Genomic DNA, 17,900 nt, shown 5'->3' on the forward strand with positions numbered 1-17,900 from the left:
TATTTTTTCTATTTTTGATTTGTTTTTGTGACAGGGTCTCACTTGTCACCCAAGCAGGAGTGCAGTAGTGCAATCACAGCTCACTGCAGCCTCAAACCTCTAGGCTCAAACGATTCTCCCACTTCAGCCTCCCAAGTACCTGGGTGTACAGGTATGCATCACCATGCCTGGCTAAATTTTTTATTTTTCATTTTTAGTAGAGACAGGGGTCTCACTATGTTGCCTAGGCTGATCTCAAACTCCTGGCCTCAAGCAATCCTCCTACCTTGGCCTCTCAAAGTGGCTTCTGCTTATAAATGGAAAAGGTTGCAGGTGTGAGCCACCATGTCTGGCTATTTACTTTTTATTCATCTCATCAAGAGAAGAGAAATTCATAACATTAACTACTTACATTAGTGGCTACAGCCTCTAATGTAATTTTCTAATCAGGTAGTTTCCTCTATACTTGGTTAGCTGGAATATTTATTTATTGATTTGTATTTGTTTTTGAGATGGAGTCTCACTCTGTTGCCCAGGCTGAGTACAGTGGTGCAATCTCAGCTCACTGCAACCTCTGCCTCCCGGGTTCAAGCGATTCTCCTGCCTCAGCCTCCCAAGTACTGGGATTACAGCCATCCAACACAATGCCCAGCTAATTTTTTTTGTTTTTTGTTTTGTATTTTTAGTAGAGATGGGGTTGTGCCATGTTGGCCCAGGCTGGTCTTGAACTCCTGACCTCAAGTGATCTGCCTGCCTCAGCCTTTCAAAGTGCTGTGAGCCACCACACCAGGCCTAAGTGGAATATTTCTATAAAGAATCTTCCCTTATCAGGCCGAGTGAAAGACTCCATCTCAAAAAAAAAAAAAGAAAAAGAAAAAGAAAAGAAAGAATTCTTCTCTATAAAGGTCAGCCATCAACTCAATATACAGCTGAGTCTTATTTTGTTTCCCATTTTGATTCCATTTTTAAGGATTTAATTTTTAAAAATTTAGTTATATAATTAGGTAAAATACCATGGTCTAGTGTCAAATCTACAAAACAGGTTCAGAGAAGTATAGCTTTCATCCTTGAACCTTCCATGAACCCTCCACTCTGCACCCTCTCTCCTCCTTTCTACAGGTGATTATTTTTATTTTATTTTATTTATTTTTTATTTTTTATTTAGAGATGGGGTTTCACAATTTTGGTCAGGCTGGTCTTGCACTCCTGACCTCACGTGATCTTCCTGCCTCGCCTTCCCAAAGTGCTGGGATTACGGGTGTGAGCCACCATGCCCAGCCCCAGGTGATTATTTTTTAAACTAGTTTTTGGTTTACTGTAATAACCTACTGACTCCATCTCAGTAGTAAGCTCCAGCTTAGCTTCTCCCTCCCTGCCTTGGCCCCCACAGGTGCATTACTGGGTCACTTTGAACCGTGAAGAGTGGTTCACACTGGGTGGGCGTGGTGGCTCACGCCTGTAATCCAAACACTTTGAAGGCCAACGCGGGCGGATCACCTGAGGTCGGGAGTTCAAGACCAGCCTGACCAACATGGTGAAACCCCGTCTTTATTAAAATAAAATAAAATAAAATAAAATAAAATAAAATAAAAGAGTGGTTCACAGGTTCATAGTACCCGTAACCATTGTAACCTCATCCTGCTTGGCAAGTCTACCTGCTATTGTGAATACCTTCCTTGGTGATTGATTGTATGGAAGGTTCTCCCTGCTGGCACCCTTGATGTTTTTTTTTTTTTTTTTTTTTTTGAGACGGAGTTTTGCTCTTGTTACCCAGGCTGGAGTGCAATGGCGTGATCTCGGCTCACTGCAACCTCTGCCTCCTGGGTTCAGGCAATTCTCCTGTCAGCCTCCCGAGTAGTTGGGACTACAGGCGCCTGCCACCATGCCCAGCTAATTTTTGTATTCCTAGGAGAGACGGGGTTTCACCTTGTTGACCAGGATGGACTTGATCTCTTGACCCCGTGATCCACCCGCCTCGGTCTCCCAAAGTGCTGGGATTATAGGTGTGAGCCACCTCGCCCAGCCCCTCTTGATGATGGTAGGGAAATACCCTTAGCAACCAACAATCCTGGGAACCTCCTGCCCCCTGGTTACCAGCTTCCTTATCTAACTTGCTTGTTCTGCTTCTGTACAATTCGGCTTCAGCTAGGCTCCCCCTCCCCTACCTAAATCAAGGTATAAAGGGAAATCGAGCCCCTTTCTCCAGGCAGAATTTTGAGGGTTGCCAGCAATAAAAGACTCTTAATTTGAAACTCAGAGCATGGTGTTTCTTCTATAACTTGCTTAGATACAACAATACCCTACTATTAAATTAAGAGATTCTAGTCAAAACTCTTTTTTTTTTTTTTTAAATAGTACTCATGGCTAAGATTTGTTACAAGAAAGATACAAAACAAAATCAACAAAAAGTCACGTGGGGGAGTCCTGAATTTCCAAGAATCCTCTCCCATGGAGTCACATAGCACACCAAGCACAAACTCAAAGATTTACTTATTCTTTCTTAAGTAAAAGAGTCTATATCGGCTGGGTGCGGTGGCTCATGCCTGTAATCCTAGCACTTTGGGAGGCCAAGGTGGGTGGATCACCTGAGGTCAGGAATTCAAGATCAGCCTGGCCATCATGGAGAAACCCCATGTTTAAAAAATAAATAAATAAATAAAAATTAAAAAAAGATTCTATATCATTATTATTATTTTTTTTTTTGAGACAGTCTTGCTCTGTCACCAGGCTGGAGTGCAATGATGCGATCTCAGCTCACTGCAACCTCCACCTCCTGGATTCAAGTGATTCTCCTGCCTCAGCCTCCTGAGTACGTGGAACTACAGGTGCCTGCCACCAAGCCCAGATAATTTTTTTTTTTCTTTTTTTTTGAGACGGAGTTTCGCTCTTGTCACCCAGGCTGGAGTGCAATGGCGCGATCTCAGCTCACCGCAACCTTTGCCTCCTGGGTTCAGGCAATTCTGCCTCAACCTCCTGAGTAGCTGGGATCACAGGCACGCGCCACCACGCCCAGCTAATTTTTTTATTTTTAGTAGAGACAGGGTTGCACCATGTTTACCAGGATGGTCTCAATCTCTTGACCTCGTGATCCACCTGCCTCGGCCTCCCAAAGTGCTGGGATTACAGGCGTGAGCCACCAGGCCCGGCCGAATTTTTTTGTATTTTTAGTAGAGACGGGGTTTCACCATGTTGGCCAGGATGGTCTCAATCTCCTGACCTTGTGTTTCACCTGCCTCGGCCTCCCAAAGTGCTGGGATTACAGGCATGAGCCACCATGCCCGGTCTAAAGAGTCTATATTATTTACAGTTTTCCACTTTTTTTTCCTCTTAGCAAAACTTCATGGAGTTCACTTCATAGCAGTATAGAGATATTTCTCATTTCTACTCACAGCTGCTTAGCACTCCAATATAGACATACTGTTTACAAAGTGTGCTATAATGACTAGCCTTGTACATATATCTTTATTTTTGCCAATGTATCTTTGGCTTAGACTGCTAGAAATGGAATTGCTGGGTCAAAAAACACATGCATATGTCATTTTGTAGGACAGAATAAAATTCCCCTCCTGGAGCACCATTATAATGGTGCTCCCAGTGGTTCCTGCTTCTGGGTAAATTGCCCCTTGTCTGCAATTTACAGAAGTGATGGAGCCGGATGCAGTGGCTCATGCCTGTAATCCTAGCACTTGAGCCCAGGAGTCTGAGACTAGCCTGGGCAACACAGTGAGACCTCACCTCTACTAAAAATCAATGAAGTTAGCCAGGTATGGTAGTGTGCACCTCAGGTCCCAGCTACTCAGGAGGCTGAGGTGAGAGGATTGCTTAAGCCCAGGAGTTTGAGGCTGCACTGAGCCATTCTACTCCAACCTGAGCGATAGAGCGTGCCCTTGTCTCAAAAAAAAAAATTAAAAAGTGCCCAGATGTCACTTTGAAAATTAAGTTCCAAAGGACTTTGACTTCTGTTTTGCTCTCACACATTCTCTGTCTGAGAGAGCTGGGAGCTCATCTTTAAGTAGAAACCTCTCCCTGCTCCCCCACCCTCCTACCCCGCATCCCCAAGGAGACGGCAGGAGAGAAAAGGGGGAGAGGTCACAGACAAGCCCTCTGACTGCAAGTTCTCTTCATCTTCACTGCAGTAGCCTCTCATTACAAGCAGGCATGTGGCCATTGTAGACCCTCATAACTGTAGTTCTAGAAGTAATAACAGCAGATTTATTGCACAGAAGTGTCCATGGGCTCACAATTCTAAGGACATCATCATGACAGCAAGTAGGGGGAAAAAAAGTAATTCTTTCACCAATTACCACTTTCTCTCTTCTCTAATTCCTTTGGATAGGCCTCCAGCAAGAAGACGATTTCCGGCTGTACGTGATAATGAAAGAGTTTTTCTTTCTTTCTTATGTTAAATACAAGCGAATTGATTAAAGATAGCGTCTGACTGCAAGAAAATCAGTGATTCAAATGGTAAGGGAATGGCACCTGGGGATGGGGCGGAGGGACGGAGGTGGAGGAAGCTGGTGTAGCCTAGCCTGCCTTGTGCCAAGGACACCCAAGGGTGGAGGGACTGAGCTCTGGGGCAGGACGGGTCTGACATCGACTGGTCCAGCCTCACAGTTTACAGGTCCTGGAGAGTGAGGAAAGTGGGAGCTAACTGCAGACTCAGGATGAGAACCCAGGGCTTCCCTTCATTTTGCCTGCCCTGCCACTTCCTCCCCCAATTTCCACCCTTCCTACCCTTCTGCCTCCCTTGGGTCTTTCACTAGCTTTTACAGAATTTACATTATACTTCAGTTAAAAAGTTGTTTTGTTTTTTGAAAATAAAAACAACACTGAATAAGTAGAAGGAAGATATTCAGGGTTTTTATTTTCATTTTTTTGAGTCTGGGTCTCACTGTCACAAGTACAGTGGTGAGATCATAGCTCACTGCAGACTCGAACTCCTGGGCTCAAAAATCCTCCCACCACAGCCTCCCAGGTAGTTGGGACTGCAGGTGCATATCATCATGCCTGACTAAATTAATTTTATTTTATGAGATGTGGTCTAGCTGTTACCCAGGCTGGTCTTGAACTCTTGGTTTTTTTCTTTTTGAGATAGAGTTTCACTTGTTGCCTAGACTGGAGTGTACTGGTGTGATCTTGGCTCACCACAACCTCTGCCTCCCAGGTTCAAGCCATTCTCCTGCCTCAGCTTCCACAGTAGCTGGGATTACAGGCATGCACCACCAAGCCCAGCTAAGTTTGTATTTAAAAAAAATATATATATATATATATATATATATATATATATTTTTTTTTTTTTTTTTTTTTTTTTAGACGGAGTTTCGCTCTTGTTACCCAGGCTGGAGTGCAATGGCACGATCTCGGCTCACCGCAACCTCCGCCTCCTGGGTTCAAGCAATTCTCCTGCCTCAGCCTCCTGAGTAGCTGGGATTACAGGCATGCGCCACTATGCCCAGCTAATTTTTTGTATTTTTAGTAGAGACGGGGTTTCACCACGTTGACCAGGATGGTCTCGATCTCTCGACCTTGTGATCCACCCGCCTCGGCCTCCCAAAGTGCTGGGATTACAGGCTTGAGCCACCATGCCCGGCCTAAAAAATATATATATATATTTTTTATAAAGATGGGGTTTCACCATGATGGCCAGGCTGATCTTGAACTCCTGACCTCAGGTGATCCACCCACCTCGGCCTCCCAAAGTGTTAGGATTACAGGCGTGAGCTGCACCCGGCCTTCAAACACTTGGTTTCTAGCAATTCTCCCACCTCAGTGTCCTGAGTCATTGGGTTACAGGCTGGAGCCATCATGCCCAGCTCTAGGTTTTTAAAACGTAGAAAAGGAGGTCAACATTTACACACAAAAGCAGGGTTTGAAGTAAACCACGGGAATTTAGGAAGCTTAATAAAGAGAGGGGTATAATCAAGGTTTCCTGTAGGATCTGGGCTTTAAGCCAGGCCTTAAAGAAAAGAATGTTTGTGGGTGTAGTAAGCAATAACTTGGAGCAGAGCCCTCTAACCATTGGACTCACCCTCACAGGCAGGCACCACTGACCCCAGGGAGGTGTGGGTGGCTGGAGGAAGTGCTATCTGTCCCCGCTTCCAGCAATGATGGCCCCTCTCAGAGTCAATGCCCTTCGTTCTGGGAGACTGAACATACAACCGGACAACAGCCAGGCCACATATGACAATAGACTCTGACCAGAAACCCTTGCTATAACCAGCCTGGGAAGCCAAACCACAGCCTCAACAGCAATCGGACACAGAACAGCCTGAACTTGGTCAGTGGCTGCCAGCTTCTTCCCAATCCCCAGCCACCACACCCCCTCTTCCAACTCTGGACCCATCAGAGAAAGCCAACCAACCAAAGATGCCCTTCCAGTTAGTCCACTCTGTCCCCATGTCCACAACCTCCAATCACAGCACACCCGAAACTTTCCCTTTTTTTCCACTATAACGTTTCCCAGTCCCTGTCTGCCTTTGACTCCTGCCAAATGTAAGCAATCGTGGCTGACTCCTTCTCAAGCTTTGACTCAATAGCCTCTCTGCTCGTTTAGGTGGTCTTTATTTCCACATGTCCAACAGGGAGTTTAGACGCCAACTGGATATACTCCCAGTTTGAATCAATCTTTTTTTTTTTTTTTTGAGACGGAGTTTCGCTCTTGTTACCCAGGCTGGAGTGCAATGGCGCGATCTCGGCTCACCGCAACCTCCGCCTCCTGGGTTCAGGCAATTCTCCTGCCTCAGCCTCCGGAGTAGCTGGGATTACAGGCACGCGCCACCATGCCCAGCTAATTTTTTGCACCTTTAGTAGAGACGGGGTTTCACCATGTTGACCAGGATGGTCTTGATCTCTTGACCTCGTGATCCACCCGCCTCGTCCTCCCAAAGTGCTGGGATTACAGGCTTGAGCCACCGCGCCCGGCGCTGAATCAATCTTAACATAAGAAAGAACACCCAGATGAAGAGGTAGACTAGCACCCCAGGATGTCCCTCCCCAGTATCCTTCCCACTGTTAACCGTTCCCCCGACTTCTATCACTGTAGATCAGTTTTGCTTACTTCTGTACTTTTTGTATGAATGGAATCATACAGTGAGTACTGCTGAGAACCTCCTCGGCCGGGAGACTCCCACCCAGGCGGGCTGAAGGTATTACAAGGCAGTGAGAGGCAGACAACCAGATAGCCAACAGAGTGGATCCATCCTGGGGACCAACAGCCTGAGAGCCTGTGAGGCTTGCAGCTCTCCAGGACTGAAGGGCCCCCAGCAGAGATTCATCCATGCATTTATTTGCTCTTTGACAGGTGATTCTTAATAACACAGGTGTTCTACATATACACATAACTCAGGAATACAACAGGTAGGCAGCTGTAACCTATCTACCACTAATTACAAACTACAAGGAGCCATGGGGGCAGGGTACACTTAATGTTTCTCAACAGAAATTGGTGAGGACTCTGACCTCTTTTGCTCAACATCATGGCTGTGAAATTTATCTATGTTGCTGTGCGTAGTAATATTTTCACTCATATTCATTGCTGTACAGAAGTATTCAATCCTGTGACTTCACTATAACTTCAACAGTGGATGGACATTTGGGTTGGTGGATGGACGTTTGTGTTGTTTTGAGTTTAGGGCTGCAAATCAGTGTGGTGGTTAGAAACATTCCTGCCCATGTCTTGGTGGACATAACTTTTGTTTATGTGGTGTACACATCCAGGAGTGGAATTGCTGGATCACAGTTTATGTGTATGTTCATCTTTTGGTAGATACTGACAGTTTTCCAAGGTCACATCAGCTTAGTCCATTCAGGCTACTATAACAAAACACCTTACCCTGGGTAATTTGTGAACAACAAAAAATTATTTCTCACAGTTCTAGAGGCTGGGAAGTCCAAGATCAAGGCACCAGCAGATCCAGTGTCCAGGGAGAGTTCTCTGCTTCAGAGATACAGGGCCTTCTCACTACACCCTCACATGGTAGAAGGGACAGAAGGGCTCCCTCAAGCCTCTTTTATAAGGTGCTAACCCCATTCATGACCTCCACCCTCATGACCTAACCACCTACTAAAGGTCCCACCCCTTTATGTTATTTATTTTTTTTTGAGATGTCATCTCCTCTGTCACCCAGGCTGGAGTGCAGTGGCACGATCTTGGCTCGCTGCAATCTCCACCTCCCAGGTTCAAGTGATTCTCCTGCCTCAGCTTCCTGAGTGGCTGGGATTACAGGTGCATACCACCACACCTGGCTAATTTTAGTATTTTGAGTAGAGACGGGGTTTCACCATGTTGGCCAGGCTAATCTCCAACTCCTGATTTCAAGTGATCAGAATAGATCACCTTGGCCTCCCAAAGTGCTGGGATTACAGGTGTGAGCTACCATGCCCAGCCCCAAAGGCCCTACCTCTTAATGCCATTACTTTGGGGGTTAGGTTTCAACATATGAATTCAAAGGGGACACATACATTCAGACCACAGCACTGACATAGATTTTCTGCAAAACTCAAGAGTTTCATTTCCTCCATATTTCCAACAACATTTGATCTTGTCAGATTTACTCTCTATAGGCTCTAAGTATTACTCCCACTCCCCTGATTTAGTTATTATGAACAGTACATAACTGATCAGATCAACACCTGACCCCTTGCCACCCCTAATGCCTGCCCCGCTTCATGTTCCAGGAATAGTCCATTAGACCACCCCCTACCGTATTGGTGGGTAGTAGGAGGGGTCCATGGAGGGGGGGGTCTTTGCTGTATTATTCTGTGTTCACTGAAGCCTACCTATCCCAGTGCTTTGCACATGCAGATCCAAATATCTGTTGTATGATTACATGAAAGAATGATGTGAAAGCCTATCTGTCTGCGCCACACATCATGAACGTCCCCAACCACTTAAAGGCACTCACAGTGTCTTAATTATCTTAGGCTTTCAATCTGGCATAGGGAACTCCTTTAATAAACAATGTCTGCTAAACCAAATGGCTTCCTGAGGCCTGGTATTTTAGGCTGTGTCCCCTGCCCCACCTCACCCAGCCTTGGGGCATTGAACCTGGCTGGGCACACACGTGACAGCTGTAATCATATTGTCACAACATCCCTGAGACTACATTAATTACATATTGAACGTAATTGTACTATTATAGCAGGTGGCAGATCTTGGCATGCTGAGCAGGGATATGTTGATGTGAAAATCTCTACATATTTTAGAGACAGGGTCTCCCTCTGTTGCCAGGCTGAAGTGCAGTGGTGCCGTCATAGCTCACTGTAACTTCAAACTCCTGTGCTCAAGTGATCCTCCCACCTCAGCCTCCTGAGTAGTGGGAACTATAAGAACACACCACCACACCCAGCTAATTTTTACTTTTTTTTTTTTTGTAACAATAGGGTCTTGCTATTACCCACACTGGTTTTGAACTCCTGGCCTCAAGCAATCCTTCTACCTTGGTCTCCCAAAGTGCTGGGATTACAGGTGTGATCCACTACATCCAGCCAAAATCTCACTTTAAGTGGAGTCCCTGACTCCAGACACACAATAGGCTGCGGTTCACAGGCACAAAGAACAGTCAGCCTGGGGCCTCGGGGTAAGAGTTTTCCCTCACATTGTACCCTGGGTTCTTTCTCCCTCCTAATCTCGAAAACCAGCTGTCAATTGGGTTGATATAGTACCTCTTTCATAGGGTCATTGTGAAGATTAAATGAGTTAGGCTGGGCGAGGTGGCTCACACCTGTAATCCCAGCACTTAGGGAGGCCGAGGAGGGTGGATCGAAAGGTCAAGAGATTGAGACCATCCTGGCCAACATGGTGAAACCTCCTCTCTACTAAAAATGCAAAAATTAGCCGGGCATGGTGGCACACGTCTATAGTCCCAGCTACTTGGGAGGCTGAGGCAGGAGAATTGCTTGAACCTGGGAGGCAGAGGTTGCAGTGAGCCGAGATCACACCACTGCACTCCAGCCTGGTGACAGAGTGAGATTCCATCTCAAAACAAACTAACAAAAAAAGAGTTAATATATGTAAAGCAGTGAGCATAATGCCTGGCAGACAGTAAGGTATGTTGTTGTTAGCAACAGAATAAGGAATGCTAGGAGTGACCATGCCCAGTACCAAATGAAGCCTTCATAGCCTTGGGCTAAAGGAAAAAGAACAGAAAGGTGAAAACGGGGAGGCAACAATTTCAACATAGATGTATTAGACCAAGGACTCTGGAATCACTGTCCCTGGAGGTGGGGGTGCTATCAGTTGCTTGATGGAACATCATGGAAAATGTGGGACCTCAAGGCCTGAAGGACTCCATTCCTAAGAGATGGGAGCAGGAGACATGATGCAGAGTTTAGATCTTGCCCAGCACAGGGATTTCTGCCTGCCGGAAGGGCTCTGTCAGGGCTTAGGAGAAGCCCCTGCCTCAGTGGGGCAAACTGCTGCTGGACACATCCATCATTCGTTATCACCTCTCTGGGACAGTAGTAGCAGCCTGGCACCTCCAAGGAGCTTGACAACAGAGGAACCTGCTTCAGTCCCTACTCCTAAGACAGGTTCCAGCCCGGGCGTGGTGGCTCACACCTGTAATCCTAACACTTTGGGAGGCCAAGGCGGGTGGATCACCTGAGGTCAGGAGTTCGAGACCAGCCTGACCAACATGGAGAAACCCCCTCTAATAAAAATACAAAATTAGCCAGGTGTGGTGGCTCATGCCTGTAATACCAGCTACTTATGAGGCTGAGGCAGGAGAATCACTTGAACCCAGGAACTGGAGGTTGCAGTGAGCCGATATTATGCCACTGCACTCCAGCTTGGGCAACAGGAGAGAAATGCTGTCACACACACACACACACACACACACACACACACACACACACACACACACACAAGACAGGGTCCAGTGCTACTCGAGTTCTGAAGTGGTTCAAGGAGACAGATGTCATCCACAAAGGCCACAAAACCAAGAGGTGGATGCTTCATTGTTACTTCATGCTGCCTGGGAGCAAGGAGAGGGCCTTAGGCACCAAATCCTTCAGACCCACGTCTGCCCCTTGGCTTTCTGAACCCATCACTCTTCAACTTCTATAGAGAACTTGTAGGGCCGGGCGCGGTGGCTCAAGCCTGTAATCCCAGCACTTTGGGAGGCCGAGGCGGGTGGATCACGAGGTCGAGAGATTGAGACCATCCTGGTCAACATGGTGAAACCCTGTCTCTACTAAAAACACAAAAAAGTAGCTGGGCATGGTGGCGCTTGCCTGTAATCCCAGCTAGTCAGGAGGCTGAGGCAGGACAATTGCTTGAACCCAGGAGGCGGAGGTTGCGGTGAGCCGAGATCGTGCCATTGCACTCCAGCCTGGGTAACAAGAGCGAAACTCCGTCTCAAAAAAAAAAAAAAAAAAAAAAAAAGAGAACTTGTGCAGACCGGGCATGGTGGCTCGCACCTGTAATCTCAGCACTTTGGGAGGCTGAGGCGGGTGGATCACCTGAGGTCAGGGGTTCAAAACCAGCCTGGCCAACATGGTGAAACCCCCTAATAAAAACATGAAAATTAGCCAGGCATGGTAGCAGGCACCTGTAATCCCAGCTACTCAAGAGGCTGAGGCAGGAGAATTGTTTGAACCAGGGAGGTGGAGGTTACAGTGAGCCAAGACTGCACCATTGCACTCCAGCCTGGGCAACAGAGCAAAACTCCACCTCAAAAAAAAAAAAAAAAAAAAGAAACCTGTGTAGAATGAGGGGAAGCAGTCAGGGGTGAACAAGATGGTCATGAATTGATAATTACTGAAGTTGGGTGGTGGGCTCACAGGGATTTGTTATTCTTCTCTCTACTTTTTTGTGTGTTTGAAAGTTCATAGGCCAGGGCCAGGCACAGTGGCTCAAACCTGTAATCCCAGCACTTTGGGAGGCCGAGGCAGGTGGATCACAAGGTCAAGAGATTGAGACCATCCTGGCCAAAATGGTGAAACCCTGTCTCTACTAAAACTACAAAAATTAGATGGGTGTGGTTGTGCGTGCCTGCGTCCCAACTACCTGGGAGGCTGAAGCAGGAGAATTGCTTGAACCTGGGAGTCAGAGGTTGCAGTGAGCCGAGATTGCACCACTGTACTCCAGGCCGGTGACAGAGCAAGACTGTCTCAAAGAAAAATAAAAAAAGAAAGTTTATAGGCCAGGTGTGGTGGCTCACATCTGTAATCTCAGCACTTTGGGAGGCCGAGGTGGAAGGATCATCTGAGGTCAAGAGTTTGAGACCAGCCTAGCCAACATGGTGAAACCTGTCTCTACTAAAAATACAAAAATTAGGCCAGGCGTGATGGCTCAAGCCTGTAATTCCAGCACTTTGGGAGGCCAAGGCGGGTGGATCACGAGGTCAAGAGATCGAGACCATCCTGGTCAACAAGGTGAAACCTCGTCTCTACTAAAAATACAAAACATTAGCTGGGCATGGTGGCGCGTGCCTGTAATCCCAGCTACTCAGGAGGTTGAGGCAGGAGAATTGCCTAAACCCAGGAGGTGGAGGTTGTGGTGAGCCGAGATCGCGCCATTGCACTCCAGCCTGGGTAACAAGAGTGAAACTCTGTCTCAAAAACAAACAAACAAACAAAAAACACCACAAAAATTAGCTGGATGGTGGCGCAAGCCTGTAAACCCAGCTACTCAGGAGGCTGAAGCATAAAAATCGCTTGAATCCAGGAGTCAGCAATTGTAGTGAGCTGACATCGCACCACTGTACTCCAGCCTGGGTGACAGAGTGAGACGCTGTCTCAAAAAAAAAAAAAAAAAGTTCACAATAAATAATGTCGCTCAAAGGAAGCTATTAATAACGTGAGGTCAGGCAGGGTAAAGAGCATCTCCTAGATTTTTTTTTTTTTTTTGTAGGGATAGGGTCTTGCTTTGTTGCCTAGGCTGGTCTCAAACTCCTGGCTCCAAGGTATCCTCCCACTTCAGCTTCCCAAAGTGCTGGGATAGCAGGCACGAGCCACCACATCCAGCCTCCCTCATCTTTGACTAAGAAGTCTCTTAAATCTGAGAACATCTATCAAGGAATTAAGGCACGGGTGTGGCACTCTTCTGGCTTCAGTCTATCACCAGGCAGAGTCCACGCATTCTTCCCAGGGAGACAGAAACAGAGACAGCTTTTGGGCTTTGAGGGAACTGATTCAGCAGGAGGAAGAAGGTGGAGAGGGGCCAATATGCAGATACCATTGCTGCAGGTGGCTCTGCCCCTTAAGCACTGGGGAGGGTACTGGTCCCTCTGGCCCCCCTCCCAGCCTTCACCCCAAGGTGAAGTACACTTTCTCAGGTCCCCAAGGATGGGTGGCCAAGTCTCCACATTATCTGGCTATGAGGGTTACCTGTCTGACCTTCCCCGCTAAGCGCACCCCACTGCAGCTGAAAGCCACACCCATAACACAGGACTCCTGAGATCTGACACTGGCCAATACACTGGCCAATTCACACCTGCTTGAAGCTGGCATATGAGAGGCCTTCAGGTTGACAACAGCAGACACAAGGTTGCTGTTCAAAGTAGGCCCAAGTCAGGGCTTTGAGCAGCATCATTTGAAAAGTCATGGGGTTGGCAAGGCACGGTGGCTCACGCCTGTAATCCCAGCACTTTGAGAAGCTGAAGCGGGCGGAGCACATGAGGTCAGGAGTTCCAAGACCAGCCTGGCCAACATGGAGAAACCCGGTCTCTACTAAAAGTACGAAAATTAGCCTAGTGTGGTGGCGCGCACCTGTAATCCCAGCTACTTGGGAGGCTGAGGCAGGAGAATCACTTGAACCCAGGAGGCGGAGGTTGCAGTGAGCTGGGATCATGCCACTGCACATCAGCAGCCTGAGCAATAGACTGACTGTCTCAAAAAAAAAAAAAAAAAAAAAAAAAAAAGCCAGTAGGGGCCTGAGGGGGAAAAAAAGCCAGACAGAAAGAAAGAAAAAAGTGCTGGGGGTAGGGGGCTGGGTACAGTGTCTCACATCTGTAATCCCAGCACTTTGGGAGGCTAAGGCAAGCTCTCACGAGGCCAGCCTGGGCAACAAAACAGCATGACCTCATCTCTACAAAACATTTAAAAATTAGCCATGCACTTGAAGTCCTAGCTACTCAGAAGGTTGAGGAAGGAGAATCACTTAAGTCCAGGAGTTTGAGGATACAGTGAGCTATAATCACACAACTTTGCTAGAGGCTGGGTGATTCTCTTAAAAAAAAAAAAAAAAAAAAAGCAGGGGGCGGGGCTAGGAAGGTCCTTCAACACTTCCTACATGCCTTACCCAGGGTGTCTCCCACAATGGCTGGTTACTGCGCTATTTATTTCTTTTTTTTTTTTCCTCTCTCTCTGTTGAGACAGGGTCTCAGTCTGTCACCCAGACTGGAATGCAGTGGTGCGATCTCAGCTCACTACAACCTCTGCCTCCTGGCAGGCTTAAGTGATCTTCCCACCTGAGCCTCCCAAGAAGCTGGAACTACATATGAGTGCCACCATGCCTAGTTAATTTTTGTATTTTTTACCTAGGCTGGTAAACTTCTACCACAGCGCTAAAATTCTACCACTTGGGAACAGTCTTTGGGCCTACATACTGCTTTTTTTTTTTTTTTTTTTTTCTGGAGACAGAGTATCACTCTGTCCCCCAGGCTGGAGTGCAATGGCATAATCTCGGCCCACTGCAACCTCTACCTCCTGGGTTCAAGTGATTGCTGTGCCTCACCCTCCCGAGTAGCTGGGATTATAGGTTCATGCCACTACACCTGGCTAATTTTAGTATTTTTAGTAGAGACAGGGTTTCACCATGTTGGCCAAGCTGGTCTTGAACTCCCGACCTCAGGTGATCCACCAACCTTAGCCTCCCAAAGTGCTGGGATTATAGGTGTGAGCCACCGCACCAGCCCATGTTGCCTTTTTCAGATACTTTTTTCAAAGCTACCCTGGGACAATACATTAAAACTAATACCTGTGCATAAATTGTCAACTGATCTGCTCAGCGTGGGTACCTAACTGGGGTTTAAGGTGGGGGCACAGAGTGCTTTTTAAGATTGGGGGTGAGGGATGGGGAGTGGTACGGACAGCTTGGGTAGGGTCCACTCCTGGTTCCAGGGTGCAGGTTGCCAGATCTGGAGCATGGGATGAAGAGATGTTCAGAGATAGATGTCATTAGGTTGCTTAAAGCCCCTAGGGCAGTGGAGAGAAAAAGCTGTAGCAGCCAAGGCAGGGTGTAGATCCCTAGAGGCAGACAGCTTGGGAGGCACCACAGTGAGCCCCACCTCTGATGGCTCTAGTTCTTGTCCCTTGCAGAGCTCAGAAATGGAGATGGCTCCTGTGCCTTGTCTAGCAATGGCTGCCTGGAAAGAACCCATGAGGATATCCCCAATCCATCCCAATGTGTTTCTGGTGTTATTGTAGCTAATCTCCCCACCAGTGGGTGAGCTCACGGTGGGGGAACCTGGCTGCTGGGAGTGGAAATGCCCTAGAGCCTCCATCCTGTACAGCTGCCCAGTGAACACACCTCCCTCCCCACAATTTCTCAAGGCACAAGATAAAGTAAGGGGCAAATATAAAGATAAATCTGTGAGGCAGAGGGGTCTGGTCTGCCTCTAAAGGAGTAGCCAACGGCTCTCTTTCTCTGCATTTTTTTTTTTTTTTTGAAACAGGTTCTCACTCTGTCACTCACATTGGAGTGCAGTGGCACAATCCTAGCTCACTGCAGCTTCAAACTTCTGGGCTGGAGTGATCCTCCCTCCCCAGCCTCCTGAGTAGCTAGGACAACAGGTGCACCACCACGCCTGGCTAATTTTTTAGAGATGGGGTCCCTGTTGCCCACCAGGCCTAGCCCCTCAACAGTTAATAGTGATAATAAGGGCCAGGCGCGGTGGCTCATGCCTGTAATCCCAGCACTTTGGGAGGCCAAGGTGGGCAGATCACGAGGTCAGGAGATCGAGACCATCCTGGGCCAACATGGTGAAACCCCATCTCTACTAAAAATACAAAAAAAAGTTAGCTGAGCGTGGTGGCACACCTGTAGTCCCAGCTGTTCGGGTGGCTGAAGGAGAATCTCTCAAACCTGGGAGGCAGAGGCTGCAGTGAGCTGCGATCATGCCACTGCACTCCAGCCTGGCAACAGAGTAAGACTCCGTCTCAAAAAAAAAAAAAAAAAAAGTGATAATAACACATATACAATCCTTGGTAAATGCCAGGATTCATCCTAAGATCTACATTGATAAACTTCAATCCTCACAGCACTGGGAAATACATATAGATACTGATCATTTTACAGGTGAGAAAACTAAAGCACAGAGAGATGAATCCCTTGCCCAAGCTTGCAGAGCTGGTGAGAGGCAGCGTGGGATGAGGCCTCGGGTGCCTGTATGCAGAGCCGCACCACTGGCCCCTATGCACTCCTCTCCTCATGCTCTCAGCTCTACCAGCTCGGATAGGAGAGAGGTGGGGAAGCAGTTAGTGGTCATCTGCTCTGGGCTAGGCACTTGGCAAATACCTGTAGGTTTCAATGTCAGAAGAACCCAGTGAAGAATGAGCCAGATACTCACTGTCCACATGGAGAAGCAAGCCCAGAAGTCTGACATCCACCAAGGCCACGCAGCCCAGGAAGTGGGGAGCTGAAATCCAAACCTCTGCCTGAGCTCTGCCCGCCAGGTGTCTCCTCCCCAGCCCATGTAGGGCGCTGAAGAGAAGGGAGGCAGAGGGGAGGGAAAGCGGAGGCTGGAGAGGAACTTCAGAGGTCTTCCTCAGACCTGGCAGCTGCCCCTGGCTTCCCTGAGATCCCAGGAACCTCCAGACCTTCCCAGGATTGCCCAGAAGGGAAGGGGGCCCAGTGGGGCAGGAACCCAAGGCATTCGGGCCCCTGGAGAGCAGCTACCCTGCCACTCCTGCCTGCCTGAGTGCAACGGTCTGGAATCCAGGTCTTGTGGGGTCGTCCACACACCACACACCTACCCTGAGGCCTTAGGGGACCAGTGCAACAGGAGAAGCATTCCCAGCTCCCATGTGCTCCAGTGGCTCCCCCTGATCCACCTGCGCCAACAGGGCTGAGGCCTGGATGGGGAAGCTCCTCTGGAGGACATGGGTGATAACCTGGATTGCTGGTGGAGGTCTGGAGCATCGAGGGCAGCCCAGGTCCCAGAAAGCCAAGGATAGGGATGCACAGAGGGCACAGTGGGGATGGAGATGCTGCTCTCAGGACTTGGTTTGGCCAAGGCACATCCTGCTGCCAGGCTTGCAGGCCCTTAGCTCCCCTCTGACATAGCTTCCACCATCCCTAAGAAAGCGATAAGGGGCTTCAGGGAGCGGCCAGGTATACTGCAGGAACGGAGCAGATGGGTGGTGGGAAGGGCCCAGGGCTGCACTAGAGCTGGCGCCGCTGGTACAGCACTGCCAGGAGTATGGCTGCCAGCACCCCTGCCACAGCTGCCTGGAGCCACGGAGACCCGAGCGAGGACCAGTGGCATGGCACCTCCTTGTCCTGGAACTTCTGGTTGGTGTGTGGCCTGGGGCCACCCTCCAGGTCCGCAGGTGGCCCAGGGTTGCCCTCCAGGAGCTGGATGCTGGGGTTCTCAGCCACGTGGATCCCAAAGGTGCCCTCGGACTTGTACTCATTCTCCTCTGGGCCATGGCAGGGCCCCACGCCCAAGGAGCTGCTGGCACTGATGGCAAGATCCTCAGAGCAGCCCGAGAATAGGCTGTCTACCCGGGATACCAGCATGCCAGGCTTGCTCAACTCCGACCCAAGGCCCCCATTCTCAGAGCTATCGTCTAGCCAGGCTGAGCTGCCTCCAGTGGCACCTGCGGGTGTTGGAGCTGCTGGGTTCTCCTGGGAAAGAAAGGAAAGCACTGGAAGGGACTGGGGGTTCGCAGGGGGACAAGCCTGCTAGGCTGGTCTCATTCCTAGCCAGGGCATGAATTAATACTCCAACCGCTCAATTCCCAGTCTATAATACCCC

At 48.5% G+C, this 17,900-nt stretch overlaps 1 protein-coding gene across 6 annotated transcripts in view; it reads right to left on the reverse strand.

Annotated features, from left to right (window-relative positions):
* Positions 1 to 2,255: 2,255 nt before the first annotated feature.
* Positions 2,256 to 17,900, reverse strand: part of MAVS (mitochondrial antiviral signaling protein) — a 55,813-nt gene continuing 40,168 nt past the window's right edge. For all 6 annotated transcript variants that reach the window (XM_074406293.1, XM_003941086.4, XM_074406296.1 and 3 more), the window contains one exon: positions 2,256 to 17,770. In XM_074406293.1, coding sequence (XP_074262394.1) covers positions 17,306 to 17,770 — 465 coding nt within the window. In that variant the 3' untranslated portion in view covers positions 2,256 to 17,305. The remainder of the gene's footprint in view (positions 17,771 to 17,900) is intronic.

The sequence above is a fragment of the Saimiri boliviensis genome, chromosome 9 (assembly GCF_048565385.1).
Source record: "Saimiri boliviensis isolate mSaiBol1 chromosome 9, mSaiBol1.pri, whole genome shotgun sequence".
Classification (NCBI taxonomy): Eukaryota; Metazoa; Chordata; class Mammalia; order Primates; family Cebidae; genus Saimiri; species Saimiri boliviensis.